The sequence below is a fragment of the Passer domesticus genome, chromosome 9 (assembly GCF_036417665.1).
Source record: "Passer domesticus isolate bPasDom1 chromosome 9, bPasDom1.hap1, whole genome shotgun sequence".
Classification (NCBI taxonomy): Eukaryota; Metazoa; Chordata; class Aves; order Passeriformes; family Passeridae; genus Passer; species Passer domesticus.
Window position 1 is genome coordinate 41,119,337 of NC_087482.1, and position 20,818 is coordinate 41,140,154.

At 38.1% G+C, this 20,818-nt stretch overlaps 1 protein-coding gene across 2 annotated transcripts in view; it reads right to left on the reverse strand.

Annotated features, from left to right (window-relative positions):
• SUCLG2 (succinate-CoA ligase GDP-forming subunit beta) overlaps positions 1 to 20,818 on the reverse strand; it is a 104,495-nt gene that overhangs the window by 37,107 nt on the left and 46,570 nt on the right. For both annotated transcript variants that reach the window (XM_064432987.1, XM_064432986.1), the window contains exons 3-9: positions 20,487 to 20,586; positions 20,266 to 20,356; positions 14,173 to 14,325; positions 13,122 to 13,211; positions 10,615 to 10,711; positions 7,145 to 7,306; positions 5,590 to 5,732 (exon numbers count right to left, since the gene is read on the reverse strand). In XM_064432987.1, coding sequence (XP_064289057.1) covers positions 5,590 to 5,732; positions 7,145 to 7,306; positions 10,615 to 10,711; positions 13,122 to 13,211; positions 14,173 to 14,325; positions 20,266 to 20,356; positions 20,487 to 20,586 — 836 coding nt within the window. The remainder of the gene's footprint in view (positions 1 to 5,589; positions 5,733 to 7,144; positions 7,307 to 10,614; positions 10,712 to 13,121; positions 13,212 to 14,172; positions 14,326 to 20,265; positions 20,357 to 20,486; positions 20,587 to 20,818) is intronic.

Sequence of the window (20,818 nt, forward strand, 5' to 3'; positions counted from 1 at the left end):
CTACACAGCCACATTTCTGTGCTGCTCTTAACCCTTATTTCCTGCCTGAGGCAGTCACTGACCTGCACAGCCAGGCAGATTGCTCAGGTTAACTGAAGGCTCCTCCACCTTTCTGTGTCTCATTCCTCCTCCAAACCTTGAATCATTTGGATATTTGAAATCAGAGAACAGGTTGGTCTCTACCTACCTGTTCACTCCCCCTCAAGACTAAAAGGCCCCTCTGTTGTGCTAATAGGAGATAATATTAAGATGATGCAGCAAGATCCAGATTCCAGAAACTATGTGGAATTTTTCAATGATTGATTAGACAACACCCTACAGATACATTAAAATTTCTAGCAAAAAATACAACAGGTTTATTTATCATGATTTTCTTTTTAAACTTTAATATTGCACTCTACAAAACCAGTGCTGAGCACTAAACTGCCAGGAGGAGAGGGTTCTGTAATAATCAGTGAGGAACAGTGATAACTTTTATGATTTTCATAGCACTTCTTTAACAAACTATTTAATTTTTGATCAATGTTTGTAGATGTCAGATGAGCATTATAACCCACAGCTCACATCAAGGGGTAAAAACTGCAGTCAGAGCCTCGACTATCAAAATTCATCACTCAAGTTCAAGTGTTACCATTTTGAGACACCCAGCTGGAGCAGAGAGGGCCATGCAGAGTGCAGACACTGCACTGCAGTTAACACCTGGGGAACAGTGCAGAGCAGTGCAGCACACAGATATTCTGCACTGGAGCAGCTCCTCAGCTACAGAGCTTGGAGTACTCAAACCAGAGTATGATGCTTCACCCTCTTCTTTACACAAGGTGTAAAGAATTTCCATGCTGTGTAAAGAAGAGCTGGCTAATGAAGTGTGTAAAGGGTGCATGGTATGTGAGTGAGAAAGAAAAGAGATTCCTAATGAGGCAGTAAGAACAGGGTTCCTCTACATTATCTGAAATGACACAAAATCTGACAATTTAAACAAATTCAGTGCTAACATTCTATTTTATGTCTGCAGCTGAATCTTATTTACATTTTCCTTTTTTCTCCAAAATTATACACACACTGACACAGGCTGCATGTGTGACAGGGTAGGTTATCTGTTCCTACTGATTCATGGGCTTGCATTATTGTAACACTGAGAAATCCACTGCTGACAATCAGTGAAATGCAGCAAACTGCCCACAGCCAGCCTGTGCTCTAACCATGAGGAAGTTCCCTATCACAGAAATGTGGCACTTAGAATTCTTGTATTTTTAAAACTTTTCCCCCTTGAGCAGGTCATTGTTCAAAGTTGCAGTGAGAGCAAACAGTCCAGAACCACACAAATATAGTTACTACATCCCAGTCTGCCTGAATGATTTGAGATGTTTTGAATGGTCTGAACTGAACTAGCTCACTCAATTTTAAATTAATTACCCGAAATAAAGACCAAATATATGATACATGGCAACTTTATTTTTATTTCTGAAATCTAAGAAAAGAACATCCCAAATTTTTCCTCATAGTATAACATTATCCCTTCTGTTGCCACATAACAGACTGCAAATGTTAAGAAAGCTAATACTAAAAATCCCTGAAGCCAAAACGATAAGCTGGCGATAAAAATGTCTTGTATAATAAGGATGTATAAACTGCATTATTTTCACACCAAACACAGCTGGAAAAGAAGTGAATTGCAAAGTTATGGTTTAATGATATCCTCTTTCAGAATTCTGGTCACTCTCCCAGATGCCTGGAAAACAAAAGCCCCAAAACTTCTGCTTGACACACAAGAGTGAAACACATCAGTGCCAATTATGTGGTGGGCACAGAGATACATCTGACCATGAACAGGCAAGGCAAGGTGACAGGAATGATTGTCTAGTCCATATAATTAAGACAATAATCTGAATTGGGACTAGATAATTGCTTAAGAAAAAAAATAACTTCTTGTGTGGGTTTGGTATTAATTATTCCCTGGATATGAGCTAACAGATGTCAATATGGAATATTTTTTCCTGAGAAACGTTTGTCTTTCAGTCAATAGTATTTTGCTTAAATAACAAGCCAACAGTTGTTAACATCAATTGCTTTGGTGAGTCTTTAGTCATATCATCAATGACAAGCTTCAAAAAAGATTTTCAAAGGAACTTTAGTGGGAAAAGGAGAAAAAGAACAACAAACCATGTTGGCCTTTTATTGCCTGTGTTTCAGTGGCACTTTCTAATAGGAGTCCCCTGCTAAGATCAGGGCTAGAGTGTGCTGATGGTAAAACAAACCTGCTTACAGCTTAGGTGGCTTTTGTGTGAGTTTGTGAGGCCAGGTTCTGGTAGCAGAGGATAAAATGTGGCTTCTGTGAGGAGCTGCCAGGAGCTTCTCCATGTCTGATGGAGCCATCAGCTCTGCAATGGAGCCTGAGCCCAGCAGGGACAGTGGCATCACCTCTGGGATAACAGAGTTAAGAAGGGCACAGAAAACTCCAAAACACAGCTGGAGAGAGGAGTGAGAAAAGGAGAGACAGCTCTGCAGACAGCAGGGTCAGTGAAGGAGGAGGAGCAGGAACTGCCCCAAGTGCCAGGGCCAAGATTCCCTTGCAGCCCATGCAGATCCAGGAAGGAGCAGGTATTTTTTCAGCTTTAGTCTTTCCAAAAACTCCTGTTGAATCCTACAAAGAGTCATCGTATGGTAACCAGGTCTTCAGCATGAACAAAAACATGCACCTGTGGAGCTTGACGAGGATGTGAGAGTGCTCACAGATGAGGACTTTGTGGGGATGCCTGAAGCAGGAATTCACAGATGCAGGGGAGAGCCAGGCACAACCCAGAACCTTGGAAACACCAAAGGCAACAACCACTTCTACTGCACTGTGGGACAAAGGGGGATAAATGAAGCTCCTGCAGTGAATCCCAGCAGCTTGAACTGCCAGAATTGAGCCATCTTTCCCTTTCCTACTAGTATCTAAAAACAGGGAAGACTGTACATTTCCTGCCAGAGCAGATGCACAGCACAAACTTATAGAAATAAGACAGGCAGGAAGAAGGAAAAGGAAAGAAGAAAGAAAGAAAAAAAGCAATTGGAATTTAGACAGTGAATAGAAAGGAATTCAGAAGCATTGCAATGACCTGTCTAACCTAGGAAGTATTGGATATGGCAGACAGCAAACAAGACCAGCAGAGTGTAAAAAGGGTCACTGGCTCCAGGGACAGCATTTCCATCCAAAAGCCAGTGGATCACCTTTTGCAACAAAAACCCTCACATTTTTTCTTTTTCCCCAAGAATTATAGACACTGACAGCTGACAGATTAAACCAGCAGCAAACCAGCCCAGATCTTCACTTTTCCCAAAAATAATATCCTCTGTTTCACTAAATCAAATCATGGCTTACCTTGATTTGTTTATTTCCTTTGTCCAGGGGGGAGGAGGGCTTGTGTGGTATTTTGGTTTGTTTGGGGTTGTTTTTTGGGTTTTGGGGTTTTTTTGCTTTAATACAAATAGACATTTTAAAGACAACTAAAGAGGGAGAAAGAGATCTTTTTCAGAGTGAAGTTGAATCTTTCTGGAAGATTTAATCTCCTGTAATGTCCTTAACTCTGCCAGCACAACTAAAAACCAGCAATTCTCCACATTACAGCCCTGAAAAAATTTTTTTGTTTATTTCTTTAGTCTCCAGACATTTGGATATTTACAAAAATTAACTGAAACTCAAGTTTCCAAGAACAAATTTTTATCTTATCAAACCAGGTGGGAATCAAGTTAAAGGCCACAGGGAAATGACTGACCAGATACAACCTGTGAATGCTGCATTAGCCACAAAGACTCTTGGGACTGAAACCCTACCATTAGTTAAGAAAAGAGAGGATTCATCCAATTTTCTGATTATATATTAGTAAGCTAATGGACATGGTGTATCAGGAGACAAAATAACAGACATTTGCTGTACTTTCTGAACAGAATGAAATGAACCATGAGATGTTTTGCCTTCTGCCAGTCAATGCCAGGAATGGCACAGCCCCAGCATAAATGCCTAATCCAGGTTCTTTCCATGCTCCCTTTTGCTTTCCCTCAGTAGCAGAGCTTCCCTAGCCCTGGTGCATGCAGTCTGAAATAGTTAAGCAGTAACATATAAGCAGAATGTGTAATAGAAGGATATAACTACAAGTCAAATGTTGGGCATGCAGATGTTCTATAGCTGAGAGCTACTAGAATGCCTTTTTGTTTTAAAATTGTTTAAACTCAGTAAGCTTCATCACCAAAATTAATACCTGCTGTTTGTGCTGCAGCAGACAATACAAACTACTTAGCACAGAGATAATCACCAGCTCAGCTGAGTATCTGAGGCCTTACTGCACCTGCTTCTCTACCACTAACACAAGTTTCAGAACTAAATTACATCTCGGGCAAACCCACATCATCACAGGAAGCAAACACCGCAGAGCAACTCAAACAACAAACACATGAGACATCAAGGTACCAGGTACTCATAAAATATGCAGGGAGAGTTGCAACTGCAAAGAGCTTACAGGATAAAGCTGACCTGTGCTTATTTTGTACTGTAAATTTGCTTCCTAATTTTGCCTTGAAATGTTGCTGCAAACAACCTCCACCTCTATTTGAAAAGCCACAGAATTCTGTCACTTACTGCTGCACAGCACACAATTAGAGCACTGTAATTGTCACAGGAAGGTGGCATTTAGAAGCCAGTATCACATCACAATGAACATGAGGAAAATGACTGGAATCACAGCAAACATGAGATAAAGGGGATGAAGCCAGATCCACAAAAAGAAGCAATATGTTGAAATAGGGACTTCAGCTGTGATGCTTAGGTACAGGAGATGGGAAAGATGATCAAAGCCCTCCAACAGATTCCCATTAGTAAAAATATCAGCAGCAAGGAAGCTCTGGCTGCACACAAAAGCAGAAGTCCATGCTGGCAGGATGGGCAGCTGGCACTGCTCCAGAGCCCACGCCTGATCAATATTCTCTCAGCAGATACTCCAGTTCTGTCTGCAGAGGGGACCAGTGACCTTAACACACATCTCTAGAAATAACTTCTACTCAGTACACACAGGCTAATGTCTTCTCCTCTTGTTCAAAAAAGAAAAGAGCAACTGCAGCTCCATCTGCAAAAGGAAGTGTCAGAACGTTCCAGGCTATGATTCCAGCCTGGGAATGTTAATTAAATACAGATTATCCTGCAGTGAAGTCAGATTATTTTAGAAACCTTGAGTTTAAAAGAGTACAAATCAGCCCTTAGAATTAGCTATTTGCTTAATTTTCCCATTTTTCCCCTCATTCTACTGTGGTATTACACTATTAGGAATGATATTTTAAACATCTAAGTCTCACAAATTCCATTTTAGGAGTGAGATGCTCTGAGTTCAGCACTGCAATGCCCAGCATTAGCACACCTGCACTTCTGTGTTGAACTGCCTTGAGAAAGTTCCCACTCACAACTCACCATACTGAATTAATTTCCTTTCCAGATCAGCCCTTTAGGGACTCACCCTCAGTGCTCTCACCATGATCTGGGTTTTTCTGTGCACTGTTCCTGGTCCTTCTCAGCCCTACTGTTGCACAGGGACGCTCCCAGTCCAAACCCAACATTTTTACCTTTGGATCAGCAGTCAGCAGTTTGAATGCTTGATAGACTTGTGCTTCCTTCACACCTCCACCCAGATCCAAGAAGTTGGCTGGCTTTCCACCATTCAGGGATATTATATCACATGTTGCCATTGCCAGTCCAGCTCCATTGACTGTAATTGCAAACATCAAAATGCTTATGATTCACATAGATGAGATTTGTGAAAAGGCTTCAAATGTATCAGCACAAGCCCAGAACATGGCTCAAAATGTTACACAGCTAGTTCTAAATACTAAATTCAAGGATATCCAATGTAACAAATCATTCAAAATCTGGTGCAAACACACCAACATTTAGGTTTTTTAAGCTTAAATGTGCACTTTCCCTTAAGTACCTACGAGCACTGGAATAATAATTGTGGCAATACAGAACCTTCTGATTTTATTAAAAGTAAAGAGACATAAAAACTTCTGGCAATAGTGATGTGAAGGACAAATTGACCTTTTAAGCTCCTCTCCCATCACTCTGATAGCAGTGGATGCTTTGTATTACTGCATCACAGGTAACTCATTTTGGGGACAGACCTCAGATGTTCCTGAAAGATCTTATTTCAGATTTGCACTAGTCTAGAAGCAATTCCATGGACAGGAAGATCTAAACTGGGAAAAGCGATGAGAATTATGTGTTCCATTTATGTTGCTCCTATTGGACAAATGCTCCTATGTCAGCCAGAATACAAACTAAAAAAAATAGCATAATGTTGGCAATTATTATTTGGGTTCTGGGATCTTTTGGTTGTTTCTTTTTTTTTTTTTTTTTTTTTTTTAATCGAGATTGAAGTTTCACTGTCAGTTCCTGAATCAACTGCAACACATTATCAGAATCTTCTAGATTTGCCAATGTATCTCAGCCAATATAAATGCTGGGCATTTTCTCACCAAGTCAAAAAAAATTACCTAATTCAATTAGATTAATAATAAAATGTTGTATTGGTTAAAAGAATTTGTACAAAATGAAAATTATTTAGAGCACGGCTGATTTCTCTACTTATCTCTTCTAAACAGCAGAGTAATTTCTGTTCTACAGAAACTTCAGGAAAATAAAATCCTGTCATTTCCAAGCAGACCCTTTAGCAGCTTTCCTTAAAGGGAAATGGAGTTTAATACTCAATTGTGACTGGGAATGGCACATTTATACAAACTTAGTTTTCAAGTGCCTTTTAAGTAACACACTCTTATTTTTTAAAATTAATGATTAGGTTCTGATTACTTTTCTTGTTTTGTTTTAATTACTGGAAAGACCAATTACATCAGGGTAAAAAGTCAGAAATTTACTTTTTAAGGCTTAGCCTGCCTTCCCTCTGACACCACTGCTTGTGTGCTGTGGCCATCAGCACAATTTGCACACAATTTTAATTTCATTCCTGCAAGAACTTGTGGAAGGACAGACAAAACTGCAGAAACATTCAGTAAAACAGACTAAAATTCTGTAAAGGGTGACCTGAGTGTCAGATGTAAACAAAGTCTATACACTGAACAAGCGTAAATCTGTTTTCAAATGTCTTCTGGATGTATTTGTTCTTACCAAAGCAAGCAATGTTTCCATCCAGTCCTATATATTTTAAGTCATATTTGGCAGCTTCATTCTCTATGGGCTCATTTTCAGACTTGTCATCCATGGCAAATATTTCTTTTTGCCTAAATTCTGCGTTGTCATCAAAGTTTATCTTGGCATCGAAGCAAACAACTGGAGGAGAAAATAAAACAACACCCAGGAATTTAGAGTTTACAGTCAGCCAGAGCTTCTGAAATATTGCAGCTCCTCCAGCAGCGAGGGGGAGGCTGCTTTGGGAATTTGGGAATCCAACACAGGAGCAGCTGAAGTTCCAGCACTGAGTGCAGCAGGAAAGGACAGGTTTTCCATGAATCTTCCACTGAGAAAAGGCACAGCAAGATCTCCACAGAACACAGGAAGATCTTCTGTGTTTGCTACAAACAAAGCTCCTGGATGTTATGAGGGCAGTTTTTGTGATTTGGACAGTTGGGCTGCAGCAGTGACACAGGAGAGTTTACCTTCCATATTTTGAAAGAATAACAGATATAACAGGTAACACCAACCCAAAGCCATGCAGTCACTCAGAGCTGAGCAACACAAAATGCTTTTCTCAGCCATATTTTGAATTTCTGATATTATTAACTATACATGCATTATTTCATTAAAGACCTTAAAAACCTGATGCTGAATATGTTAAAATGACCATAAGATTACTTTTAAATAAAGAAAATTAGGAAAGTAAATACAAACCTTCTCACTGATATCAACATCCACTATGTTTGTAAAAACAAATTAAGAAGTTGCTAAATTTGACTACATGAAATAAAAGATACAAAGGACTGTCTAGAAGCCCCAATATTCACATAAACACAGCAGCAGCAGCAGAAATGCCTGTAGAGTGTTATTTGCCTATTTTCTGACTCATTATTTCTATGGGTTTGCATAGGCAAATGCCTCATTAGATTAAAATGTTCTAAGTAAATGTAAGACTATATACTTATCATATTACTATGCAAGTAATTTCCCTTGTACTATGTTCAGATTATAATTACTGACTTAAGCATAATTGATTTCTCAAGACAAACCAATCAAATCTAAGTGCTTTAAATGCTGTGTCCACAAAAATCTAATAGTTTTTCTATCTGCTGGTGTTTTTTATTCACATTGCCACTGGGACATGTCCATGGTACCTGTGCACGTGTTCATGAGCATTGCACACATCTGGAGGTCAATGGCAATTAAGACAATTTTAGTCTGATGGAAATGTAACTCTGTAACTCTGTTCAATATACAGTTTCTTAACTTAGGAAAAAAAGCTAAGGAAACAGCAAATAAAACATTTACACAAGTAGGAGAGTCTCAGCTGTATATCTTGATTTGCATTGGGTTTTCTTGTTTTGATTTTTTGATGTTGATATTTTTTTTTACATTTGACTTGTAACTGATAACAGATTAAATTAAAGCTATCAAATTTCACTTCAGTGAGTGCAGTTTCAGAAAATTGTTCATGGGTGTGTATAATAAATCTCCTGGAAGAGTCCAGATCTTACCTGGTCAATCTTCATGTGGGAATGTGTCAAAAGCAGAAATATCTGCAGCTCGTAACATACTTCTAATGCACTAGAGCTGCTTTAATTATTTTTTTAGCAATTAAATAAGATAATTTTTCTTCTTCAAGCTTTCAGGTGCTTAAATTGCTAAACCCACTCAAAGCTAGAGTACAACTGCAGTTTCAGAGTTGTTTACCTTACACACAAACATCCTCCATGTCACATTAATAGAAACTCATTTCTACAGAACATTCATCTTTAATAAAAGCCATGCTGTACAAAGTAGCAGCAAAAACATGTATTAATATTTATCAAACCATTTTCAGTATCAAAAGCACATTGTTACACATATGATAAGATTATACAAATGGATTTTTCTTCCAAACAAATATCAAAGAATGCTCCAACACTTATATTCATGAAGTACTGCTGTTGTTTTTCTTAGTAGTGTAGGATTTTTGTCATCTGCCAATTCAACAGTTTACAATGAGAGCAACCAAAAACAAACAACAACAAAAAAGAGAAGTTTCAGGCTTCTGACCCATTAGTGTTAACAAATAATTTGCTAGGATATTAAACAAGGAAATACGTACAACCTGATGGAAATCCACACAGGGGATAAACACAAAACACAGCAAGAAGTAAATCCATCTTATCCATTACTTTGACAAGAATCATGAGCTTCATACAGAGACTTATATTTTATCATTAGGAAGAGCTGCATTAAGCTACTCAAATGTTCTTCCATTTGTTTTATCTTTATTCTTCTTTAAAGACATTTCAGATGGAGAAACTGCTAGCAAAAAAAGGAATAAGCACAGGAAGACTCCTGTGCATTTCCGTGTGCAAGAAGCCTTTCACAGCTTGAAACCCACTCTGTTTCTGCTCCTCAGCTTCCTGGATGCAAACCACATGGGGAAAAACCTCAGAGAAAAGAGCACAAAATCTCCTACCATGCCTCAGATTAATAAAATAAATATGCACAGCCATTCCAGGAGAGCTAACTTGGTAAACTTATCCAAATCTTTATTTCCACAAAGCCACCTTGCAGAACTCCAGCAAGGATCCAGCAAGGTGAGTGCCACCACGGCTCTTTCCAATCTTCAAGGACCACATTTTATTTCCTCTCATTGCTTTCTGTCCTCTCCCCACATGCCTCTTCCTGCACACCAATTTCCCCTCTTGGCACACATCAAATAAGCCTTCAGCACCTCAGTGAAATGGAAGAGTGAGGAGGTAACTGTGATTCCCCTGGATCAGCCCTACCCTATTTCAATATCTCACAGGCACCTTTAGTTCCTCTGCTCTTCACCTTTGTCCAAGTCACTTGGACAAAAATACCAAATGGAAGGAAAGGTTTCAGCTGGCATACCAACTGTTATAATGAGGTGACAGCTAATTCAGCTCCTCAGTTTTACCCTGCCCCTCCTCAGCCCTGTAGTCATGGTGCAGGAAGATCAATGACCCTTTTTCTTCCCAAAGGTTGTGGCCAAGTGTTTCAGCTGAAATTTGTCTTCTGCTCTAGTAGACTGCAGTGTCATGCACTTTAAAATTTTAATTATCCCTATGAATGCAAACACAAAAGAACAAGTTTCTTTCCACACAATCTCAGTAATTCTAGCAGCATCAACACACACACAAAAAAACCCTTGAAGAACCTCCACAAAACAAAATCATCAAAACCCCAACTTTGAACATGAGCAGAAGAGCAGAAAATGTTCCTGTCTCTCACCAAGCAGAACATGTAGAAGCCAATACTTCCAGTATTTGGATGAAACAACAAAAGGTATTGAAATATAAAATCTGCCATGGGAATATTTATGAATATTGTTTAAATTACATTCCAAAATGAAATTAATGCAAAACTGCTGCTACATCCTTCTATGCAATTTAATTTATAGTTTGCATAAATAACTATAATGCATTCATTTGTTTCCTTCAATTTCTTACCTTGTCCTTCTGGAGTTTCACCAAAGGGATTGACTTCAACCTGAGTGGCATCAATTTTCAAGAAAAGATTATACAGCTTCTTAATTTGATCTGCTGCCTAAATGTGATCAAATGATTTACAATTACCACACAGAAAAATAAAAGGTCATGTTTTCAAGGCAAAGGTAGACCATTATAGATTATTTTTTAAGTATTACATTGCACAGTAATTCTAGATAATTACTGCTTTTATTTCTGTTTTCTTAACCATATTCATATAGTCTCTTACACTGTTATAATGCAATATTATGATACTGTGTAAGATTTGGTAAATATGCATTTAAATATACACAAACTGGAGATTTTCTACAAAATAGACAGTGTAATTACTACGACAATTTTAATTTGGGAAGGGACTGAAGGCACCAGCATAATGAAATGTTCTCTGATACACCAAGATCTGAGTTGCATTCACATCAATCAGTCTGAAGTCAGAAACCACAAAGCAGCTTGTGCACTCTGGTGACTTCAGAAAAAATACCTATTTCTCCTTCCTACATCAGTCTTTTTCTTGAAGAACTTACATTTTTCTTGAAGAACTTACATCTGAAGCATGCTTGTTTACTCATTACAAGATACTCTTGCTTGTTCCCTACTACTCCTCACCATCCATCCCCATGCCTGATTCCGTGGCTGAAGGTATCAGCACTGACTACTAATTTCCAAGTCTTTTGTTCTTTTAATATTTTTCCACTAATAGAATTACTTAAAAACAGCAACATGAACGTGTATTAAAAAATCCCTTTGGTTCACTGCACACTGTGAACCTATTAGCTGAAATAAGTTTGCAGATGAAGTGCACTAATAAAGAACCACTCAATTTTTTTCCTCTCATTACTTATCAGCTAACTGAAGTACACCACCCAAAAATACTTGGGACCTCTCCTGATAAGTAAAATGAATTAGAATAAGGAAAGTATAAGTCAGCTTTCCCCTACAAGGTCAGTCATGCAAAAGAAAACATTACAAGTGGAAAGACTCAACCCCAATGTCAGCTCTGCCCAGAGAGGTTGTGGAGTCCCAATTCCTGGAAATGTTCCAGGCTAGGCTGGATGGGGTTTTGAGTGACCTGATCTAGGGGAAGGTGCCCCTGCCCAGGGTGTTGAAACTGGATGTTCTTTAAGGTCCCTTCAACACAAACCACTCTGTGATTCTGTGATAAAATTCTTTAAAGAGCCACAGCTGGGAAGCAGCACAAACTCCTTGGGAAGCCTGCCCTCCTCAAGAGTTATCAATTAAAGCATTCTCACTGGGTTTGACTTTAAAAATACCCTATCAGTTGTAAATGTGCAGCAGCTTCCTTGGCACAAACCCTCGGGCTGACAAAGCACCCCAAGAGCACAGGGGGAGGCTCTCAGCAGAGACACTGGGGAGGCAGCCCCACCAGGAACCCCACACTGGCTCTGGGCCACCTGGAAAGCTGCTGCTGGCACAGTGCTCTGCTGCAATTGCACCAGAACACCAGAATCACTTCACTTTTATTAAGGGCTGCTCCCTCTTTCAGCACCTCTCTGAATCAGGCAGCTTAATGTCAACGCTTCCCTTTCTCAGGGTCTGTAAGAACTGAGCCTCTTCAAGCAGAAAATCCCAGCCTAGAACTAGAGAATGTATAAGTAAATACCAGGATTTGTCTGGATAAAAACTATGTCCCTGTGCTTCAGTAAATTCCTTTCAGTCGACTGCATGAGGAAAGAAAAGTATTCCTGCAGCATTATTTAAATGTGTTCTTTAAAAGTCCACACATATTTGCTGTTAATTATTAAGTACCAGAACTCTTCAAGGGTTGAAAGGTTCTACATAATCATTCCTCCTCATTATATATACAGCTAAATCTTCAAATGTGTGTTAATCAACTTAATCATTATGCATTTGTTAATTGCATGTTAGGATAGAAACGAATTAAAACTGTGAATTAAAAATAAAGGAGTTCTACAAAAATTAGTTTCTACTACAGAAAAAAAACTCTTCTCTTCTGTCCAAAATGATGCACATAGGCAAATATATACATTCAAAATATATATGTACAGAAAAGAGATACTGAAAATACAACATGCTGTCAGTCTTTTGTTTTTTTGAGTTGAAGAACAAGAAAATTTTAAAAGGTTTCAATCACAAAGCCAGGTACACTTTCATTTGTCCTTATCTTAATGGCCAATTTTCAAAACCAGCTCTACCCATGCCATTCACAGAGCTGCAGTGGAATTCCAGTGAAAACAAAGGAATCCCACATGGTGGAACAGCATGTTGCCATCAACTGCTTCAACGACAGGGGACTCACACTTTAAAACTAGAAGGAACTTATTCAAAATGCTAAAGCCTAATGACAATTACATAGGTGCAATTTAGCATTTAGAATGTCAAAATGATCCTGATTTAATGGACAGTTGGCCTTTCCTATTGGGAAACATTTACCATGGAGCTGGGCTAAAAAGTCCTCAGCCTACATCCAGGGACTGGAGTCAAGTTACCTGCTGCTGCAAAGGTCCTTGGAATCCCAAATTTTTTGCCATCTGCAACGCCTGATGATCCTTTATGCCTTCAAAAATATCTATTTCCTCCTGCAACAGTAACATGCATGAATATAACTAAATATCCAATCAGAATGGAGGTTTATGGCTTCAAAAGGAAAACACTTAGTGTACATGTGCAAATTAGTAATTAAAGCCTGGCTGTTTGCCAAGGCTCCCCGAGACTGAGGCTATAGCAGCTGCCTATAGGGGATGTTATAATTACCACACTGACTATGAAACAGTCCTTCCAAAAAATATAGAATTCTTCAGGGTGGCACGCTGACAAGACAACGTGACACCAGTTTTCACTTTTAATTACTGTACAGATGGCATTGACGAATATTTAGTCTGCTAATTTTTATGACACATTCTGGAATATTTTCAAGGCAATGAGTGTCACTGCCCAGTAACACTGTGAAGTTTATATGATTTTTAAGTGCACATTAAATATTTTTACAATTTTTTGAATAATTATACTTGATAGTATCAATTATTTTCTCAGCTGAATAGCTTGTCTACTTGTTATCTTGCCACAGTAACTTAAAAAATACTTCAGTGTAGTCATCATTAAGAAAGTAATTACAACAGTTGTATTTCAGATGCAAAAGTCTTGCAGGTACAAAAAAATAATTAACAACTCTGTCAATTAGAGAAAAACAGCCACAGAAACAATAAGAATATTGGCACCAACCCACCTGTGAAAAAATGGTGTACCTTCCTGAAAGAGAAACTCACTCAGAAAATATTTCAGATGTGAAGTTTAACATATCACATAACAGCCAGATTTAAGATCTTTTTCTAATTGAAAAATTCTAGTAAAATCAGATGTTAAATATGCTTCACTTACTAGATGACAGATATGATCCTGTATTTGATGAAACACTATTTTTATGGATCTTCCTGTCTCCTTTTTACACAGAAGAAGGAAAAATGGGAGGAGAAAGGGGGGGAAATATTATTTTGGATAACTGACAGAGAAAATTGTTATTATAGAACATTATTCCAATACCTTAAAGATAAGTTCTGGGCTAGTCACTGCAACTTCTTCTATGTCCACACCACCTTGTGGACTGCCAACCATGACAGGTCCATTGCAGGCTCGGTCCATCAGAATTGCAAAGTATGTTTCCCTGGAAATATCCAGTGCTTCTGCAACCATCACCTAAAAATGGATAGAGGGAAGAAAAGAAAACATCAGTGCTTCTGACTGGTCCTTCTGCTTTGCCTTACAATGCAGCAGTTTGTTACTTGCTACCCTGAAGAGAAGCATTGGTTTCACTGCTTTTACTGCAGTACTCCAACCCTGTGACCTTTTTCCCAAGAAATGCTCTCTCCTTAAGTAAGAGATTCCTCTAATGCTGCTCTTCTCACCGGGGCATTCAGTGAGCAAAGTGAACCAGGAACACCTCAGTGCTGGGGTTTTTCCAAGAGTTGCTGCTCTCTCCACATTGCAGACCTCTCTATTACCTTTTTATCCCAATAATTTGAGATAATTCTTTAATATCAGGACAGTAATTCTTGTTCCCAGAACGACCTGAGTCCCAAAGGACTCGGTGTGCAGATCACAGAGACAGAAGGACTGGCATGCTGGTTTTTGGCTGCACCTCAGCAGCAGTGCTGCTCCTCACCAGAAAATCCTGAGGCTTAACTTCTCTCTCTTATTCTGACCAAAGGCCACCCAATCCTTATAATCTCTGCACTGAATTCCTGCCCAGCCCAAGTATTTCCTAACAAAATGGGTTTACAGGTAATTCTGCCATCCAGCTTTTTACTTTGAATTTAGAGAGTTGAGCAGATGTGTGTCCTTCAGATACTGGCACAATCTAGAAACACAGATACTTGTTTTTCTATTTATTACTATAAGCTACAGAGCCATTTTGTACCAGTATCTGACAGACACCACAGCACAAAACAGAAAGATTATTCAAACCCCATGTTTGGAATCTACAAACACCACATTAAAAGTGTTAGAAATTGGCCATATAAAGTCTTTGCTACAATTTTTTCCCTCCTCCAAAAAACAAGGTCCTTTCCATTTTAGTATTACAATAACTGTACCTTCCTCCTGATCTGAACTGTTTTTGCAATAGTTTAACAATAGCTATCGAAGCAGTTTCAGAGACTGAGTAGTTTTACACTTGCAAAGGACTCAAAAAACTGTTTTGCTATAAGAATACTAAATTTTTGAAAACATTCTTAATTTTAGGAAAAAAATCTGCAAATGATGATTAATAATTGTTTCCTGTGATCATAACAGATGCCATAATCAAAGTTGCAAAGACTGTAGTTGTGCTCTGCACTACAGTTTTGCTTTTCAATCTGAAAGTGAAGCAGCCACCTCTGCAATTTAATTAGCATTGCATTCTTCCTTGAGAGCTACTATTTCCCACCTTTCAATGGAAGTGGTAGAAATCAGGACAATCATTTCCCAAATATCAATATAATTATGCAGGATTAAGTGGCAACATCTTTCTAACAAGGTCTCTTTCTGAAGTGAGCTTTGAATAATGACTGCAGACAATGATCATCACTGAATGTACCACAAAGAAAAATTCATTCTCTCAGTCAGCAGATCCAAGAGGCATTTTCATACCTGCAGCCTTAAAACTCTGCCTACCTGGCACAAGGTGCTCCATCAAAAGAGTATTCCTGGGGTTTTCATAGTTCAAGGACTATAAACAAGAAAGATGCACTATACTTTCACCCAAGTCACATTTTTGACAGTCTGTTCCACAGTAAATAAGAAAGAATGTAGGGACTTTCTGCCAGGCAGTAGGTATTAGAGAAGAGAGAGAAAAAATGTAAGATACAAGGAATCAAATAAAGCCATCACTGCTCAGAATTGAAGGAAATATGAAATTTCTTTATGGTGTTTTTGACTTGGAAGAAATTTGCTTTGTAGTAATTTTGTTTCCTTCTACTTTTACCTCACTTTATTCACACAACATAGGGGGATGTAAAGGAATAGTTCAAATAAGCGACTGTTCAAAAGGAAATTAAAGAAAGCAGGGTGAAGGAGAGAACCAAGAATGCACAAAACTACTGTACTACTTAAAAGCATCTGCCTATTTTAGTCTACTACAGAGGGATGCTAAAAGACAACTTCAGAGACATAGCTTGGCTACCTGCCAAGATCTGTCAAATTAACAAGCAAGGGCAGGGAAAGCATCCTTGATTTGCTACTATTTTTACCTGCATCCATGTTTCCACCTTCTTACATATCCTGCATCAATGTATCTGAAAAATGGGAGTCAGTTGCTTTAGACATAAGTCAGATAAAACCAACTGGTCCTTCTGGATCTTGTCAGAGCTGTTCAGTCTCCACAGAGCTCAGGGTCAGGGCCAGACTTAGGATGGGAATACACTCAACAAGTTTTGAGGAATACATTTGCAAGCACAGCAGGTGGAACTAACATTATTAAATCAAGTATCTTCAACTGAGACTTCCAGCCAGAGTGATTGTCCTCACTGCTGCTAATTAACAATGTCAACATCATCAGATACTTTTCTGTCTTAATTCACAAAACTACTGAGAGTCTACTTTGCTGTAGGCAACCTTAGAGTAAAAACTGTCAGATTGTGAAATATCTCTAATTCCTCCCAACAAAATAACTTTCCTTCACCATCCTCCCTGTTTGATGCAGAGCAAAGCCAGGGAAATTGGTGTTCCAGGTCTTTAAATATCATTTAAGTCTACCTATCACTCACATGACAGAACTAATGCAAACACATTGATGAACAGTTAAGAACAGTGAAATTGAATCTACAGACTGTTGACTGTTCTCACATTTTGTCTGTTTTGCTTTTGATAAAGAATATGACACATCATTATCTGTTGACCATATCATATTTATATTTAAAATATCTTTTATTTATATTTAAAATCAGTTTTCATTAAAACTTTCTGACAACTTGAAGCTTTGCTTCTCTGGAACAAATCGTTACCTAAAAGTTTAAGTCACACATCTAATGTCACGAGGGTAACTTTAACAGCTTTTCTTAAACAGAATCAAATATGCAAAGTGTTCATTCTGTTATTGCTTAGAGAGAAAAACACAGGTAGTGAATTCTCAGGCTGTCACGATAAGAGAAGACTGTCATCACAGATAGCCAGGCTCTCCAAATTCCAAATGCCATAAGAGGATTTTATGTAAACTCACAAAACAGGTTCCAAGTTATGAGGGAATTGAAGAGATTGCTATTAATTTGAGAAACATCAATCTGAACAGGCACAAACACATTTTAAATTCTGCAGCAGGTGCACAAGCTGACAAAGAAAGCTGAAACCATCATTTTCTGTTTCATAATTATTCTAATTGTAGAAAATGTCTACCTTTTATACCTTCCTTACAAATAGATGTAGAAGGTACGTGACTTCCACTCCCTGACTTGACACTCGCTCATTGATTGCCTCACAAAAAGTGACATAATAAATATTTTCCTTCTGAAAAATAATTTTTTTTAAACATAGGAGTATTTTAAACCACTCAAGCTTTCCAGAACACCAAAAAGTTTAAAAAGCACAAGTCCTTTTCTTTCTGAAATGTTATTTTCCTTAAATACATGTAGAACACAAACTCTTCCATACATGCCTTGAAATAGAAAAATGCCAGTGATTTGTTCTCACCTTCCCCACTGCCCTTAGCAAGCCCAAAGAGTCTGCCTGGCATTTTCAGAGCATTATATTCCCACTGCATTAAATGATATCTCAGACTTAGCTAAATTTATATGTTTAATAATATTACTGTAGTTTGCCCCTTGATTAAAATGTCAGTGTTTGATTTTGCAGTCCTGACACCACAAACCTTGGTGCCTCAGCTCCTCTAACTACCTTTAATACCCCAATATGAGCTAACCTTGTAAATGAGAAATTCTTTTCAAACAGACATCATTCTGCTGGGAAACAGTTTTTTGATGAAGTAGTGCATAATTTTAAACATGCTTTCTCCACTATCAAATAAGCATAACATTGGGTAAACTGAATTTATTTAAAGCAGGGTGTATGCTCTTACCATTAATTACTAAGAATCAAGAACTCAATACCAAAAAATATAAAATATACTAGTTAAAAGCCAACATACTTTTAGAAGCCAACTCTGTAATCAGGATGAAAGTCTATGAGCAAATCATTAACTTCTTCCAGTGAAAAGCATCAAACTTTACCATGGATCAGCATTAAAATACCAGTTTCCCTGGAACTCTATAGCAAAGGAAAAATACACAGTCTCTCAAGACTGTGCACAATCCTGTACCACCAAAATAAATATCTGGAGCTCAGTAGTGCAAACTTCACCTTAAACTTCACCTCTGCACCAGCTGCTTGGTCCTGCCCACTGCTCATTCACACAAAAAACATGTGGAGGAGGAGAAAGGAACCTCAAGTCAAATATTCTATAGCTACGTGGCACAAAAGTCATCAAAATATAAATATTTTGAATAATCCATGTCAAAACCCCTCCAACAAGCATACCCTTCTTCCACTTCTATCAATTTCTAAGAAAATTAGAAGTTTCTGTTCCATAACTGAATCTGTCAATGATGAACAGGCTTGCACACTGACAAAAAAGTGGAATTTCTGTATGGATGTATTCAAGGCAGACCAACTAGGGCAAAAATAATAAAAACAAAGAACTTATAAAAGAAAGCTGCTTTTACAATGCTAATTTTCCCAAGCAGAGTGCCTTAATAATGAAAAGGTATATCCTGTCTTATATCCTTAGTATTATCAGGATCTCTGACAGACATGCCCTAATGGTAATACTGAGCCTCCTATTTTAATATATAGTATTTATTTTTAAGAACAGCTCTGAGGAGTGGATGGAAGTCTGCCCTCCTTGCTCCCCAAGAGAAGAACTGCCTGAACACCTTCCTCCACCCTCATTAGACAGGATCTTTCCAGACAGGTGTTCCTTCCCCTTCTATGCTAATACACCAAGCTGTTCACAGGATATTAAATGTGAACTGCAGCTCCTTCAGCTCATGCCAAATTATTTCCTGGCATCAGACAAAGTGTGGCTCTTGACTACTTACCTGTATGAGGATTCTTGCTCAGTCAAACAAAGCAAGAGATAAAAACAGATCCTGGCTGTTGCCAGGATTTCCTGACTCAGAATTTTACTAATTTGAAGGAGATTCTTTGCTTCTCTTAGGCCAATAAAGAGCAAATAATCTACGCTGAAGTGAATCTTGGTGCCTTGCAGAAAGCACCATCCTTGGAAAATTAACTCCCATGTTCATCTGGTACCTCAACCACTACCATGAACGTATTTTAGTGTGTATCTGCAACAAGTAGAAAGAATCTACTGTTGAGACACTTTTTTTCAATTGAGAAAAAAAATCTCATGCAAACCTTTCAATACTTACAGGGGCACACAATAAAGATGGGGACAAACTTTTTAGTAGGGCCTGTTGCAATAAGTCAAGGTGGTTCTAAACTAAAGATAGGTTTTGACTACATATAAGAAAGATTTTTTTTTTACAATGAGGGCAGTGAGGCACTGGCACAGGTTGCCCAGAGCAGTGGTGGATGCCCCATCCCTGGAAAAATTCAAGGCCAGGTTGGATGGGGCTCTGAACAGCCTGACCTGGTTGAAGATGCTCCTGCTCATTGCAGGGGGTTGGACTGAAGGAATTTTAAAGATTCCTTTCAACTCAAACCATTCTGTGATTAATCTGTCACTCTGTTAAGACTTGCCCTCACTTGAGGGTGACTGAAGTACAGATAATGTTATTACTACAGGGAACCATGTATCCACTGTTTCTGTAAGCAGAATGTCAATAAGCATGTACAGCTAATGCTACAGTGCAGTTCTATCACCATTTAGTGTGTATTTGACAGAAGATAAACCTGTGACAAAGGATTCCTTTCAATATACATTGAGAAATCAATTTATTTTTCCATCAGTGGGTATGCCAAAATTGATAAACAAAATATTTACACAAACTGAAGAAGTAACATTTTGGGTTTTTTTAAAATCAATTAGATGTGATCAATCAGGAATTGGCTAAGGACTGAAAAAAAATCTGTGTTGTACATCCCAGCTTATTAATGCAAAATTGCAGCTGAATATAGTTTTCAACTTTCAAGAGGCCAAATTCTTACCTTTTTAACTGTCACACCATCCTTTGGAGTTTGCTTGGTTGACAGATTGTACCCAATCATCTGTTTAGCAAGCTGTTCAACAGTCTTAGGGCTATAAACAAAGGAAAAATGTTAGTTTACTGAAAAATATTAAAAGAAACAGTCCATAGCAATTGTAAACAGCCTAAATATTATACAAGGAGCAATTTATTTATGGGTTTTTTCCAGTTGAAAGTACTTACTCTTTAGTTAGATGAACTCCTCCTTTCAATCCACTGTTGAAAATACCTTTCCCTCTCCCTCCAGCCAGAATCTGTGCCTTCAGAACAATTTCCTTTGCCTCTGCAAAAGAAAAACACATTGCAATTCTGTGGTTTGTCAATTATTGAACTTGGTAGTATGAGATCAAAAAGCATTTCCAAATTGGACTCTTCAACCAACAAGAAGTTGTCTATAACTAGTGAGCAACAAAACAAGAGTAAATTCATCACTTCTATAAAGCAACCCTGCCAAAAAAGAATTACTTAAGGAAGTTAAGGGATACACAGCTTATCAGAAGGATAAATAAGTCATT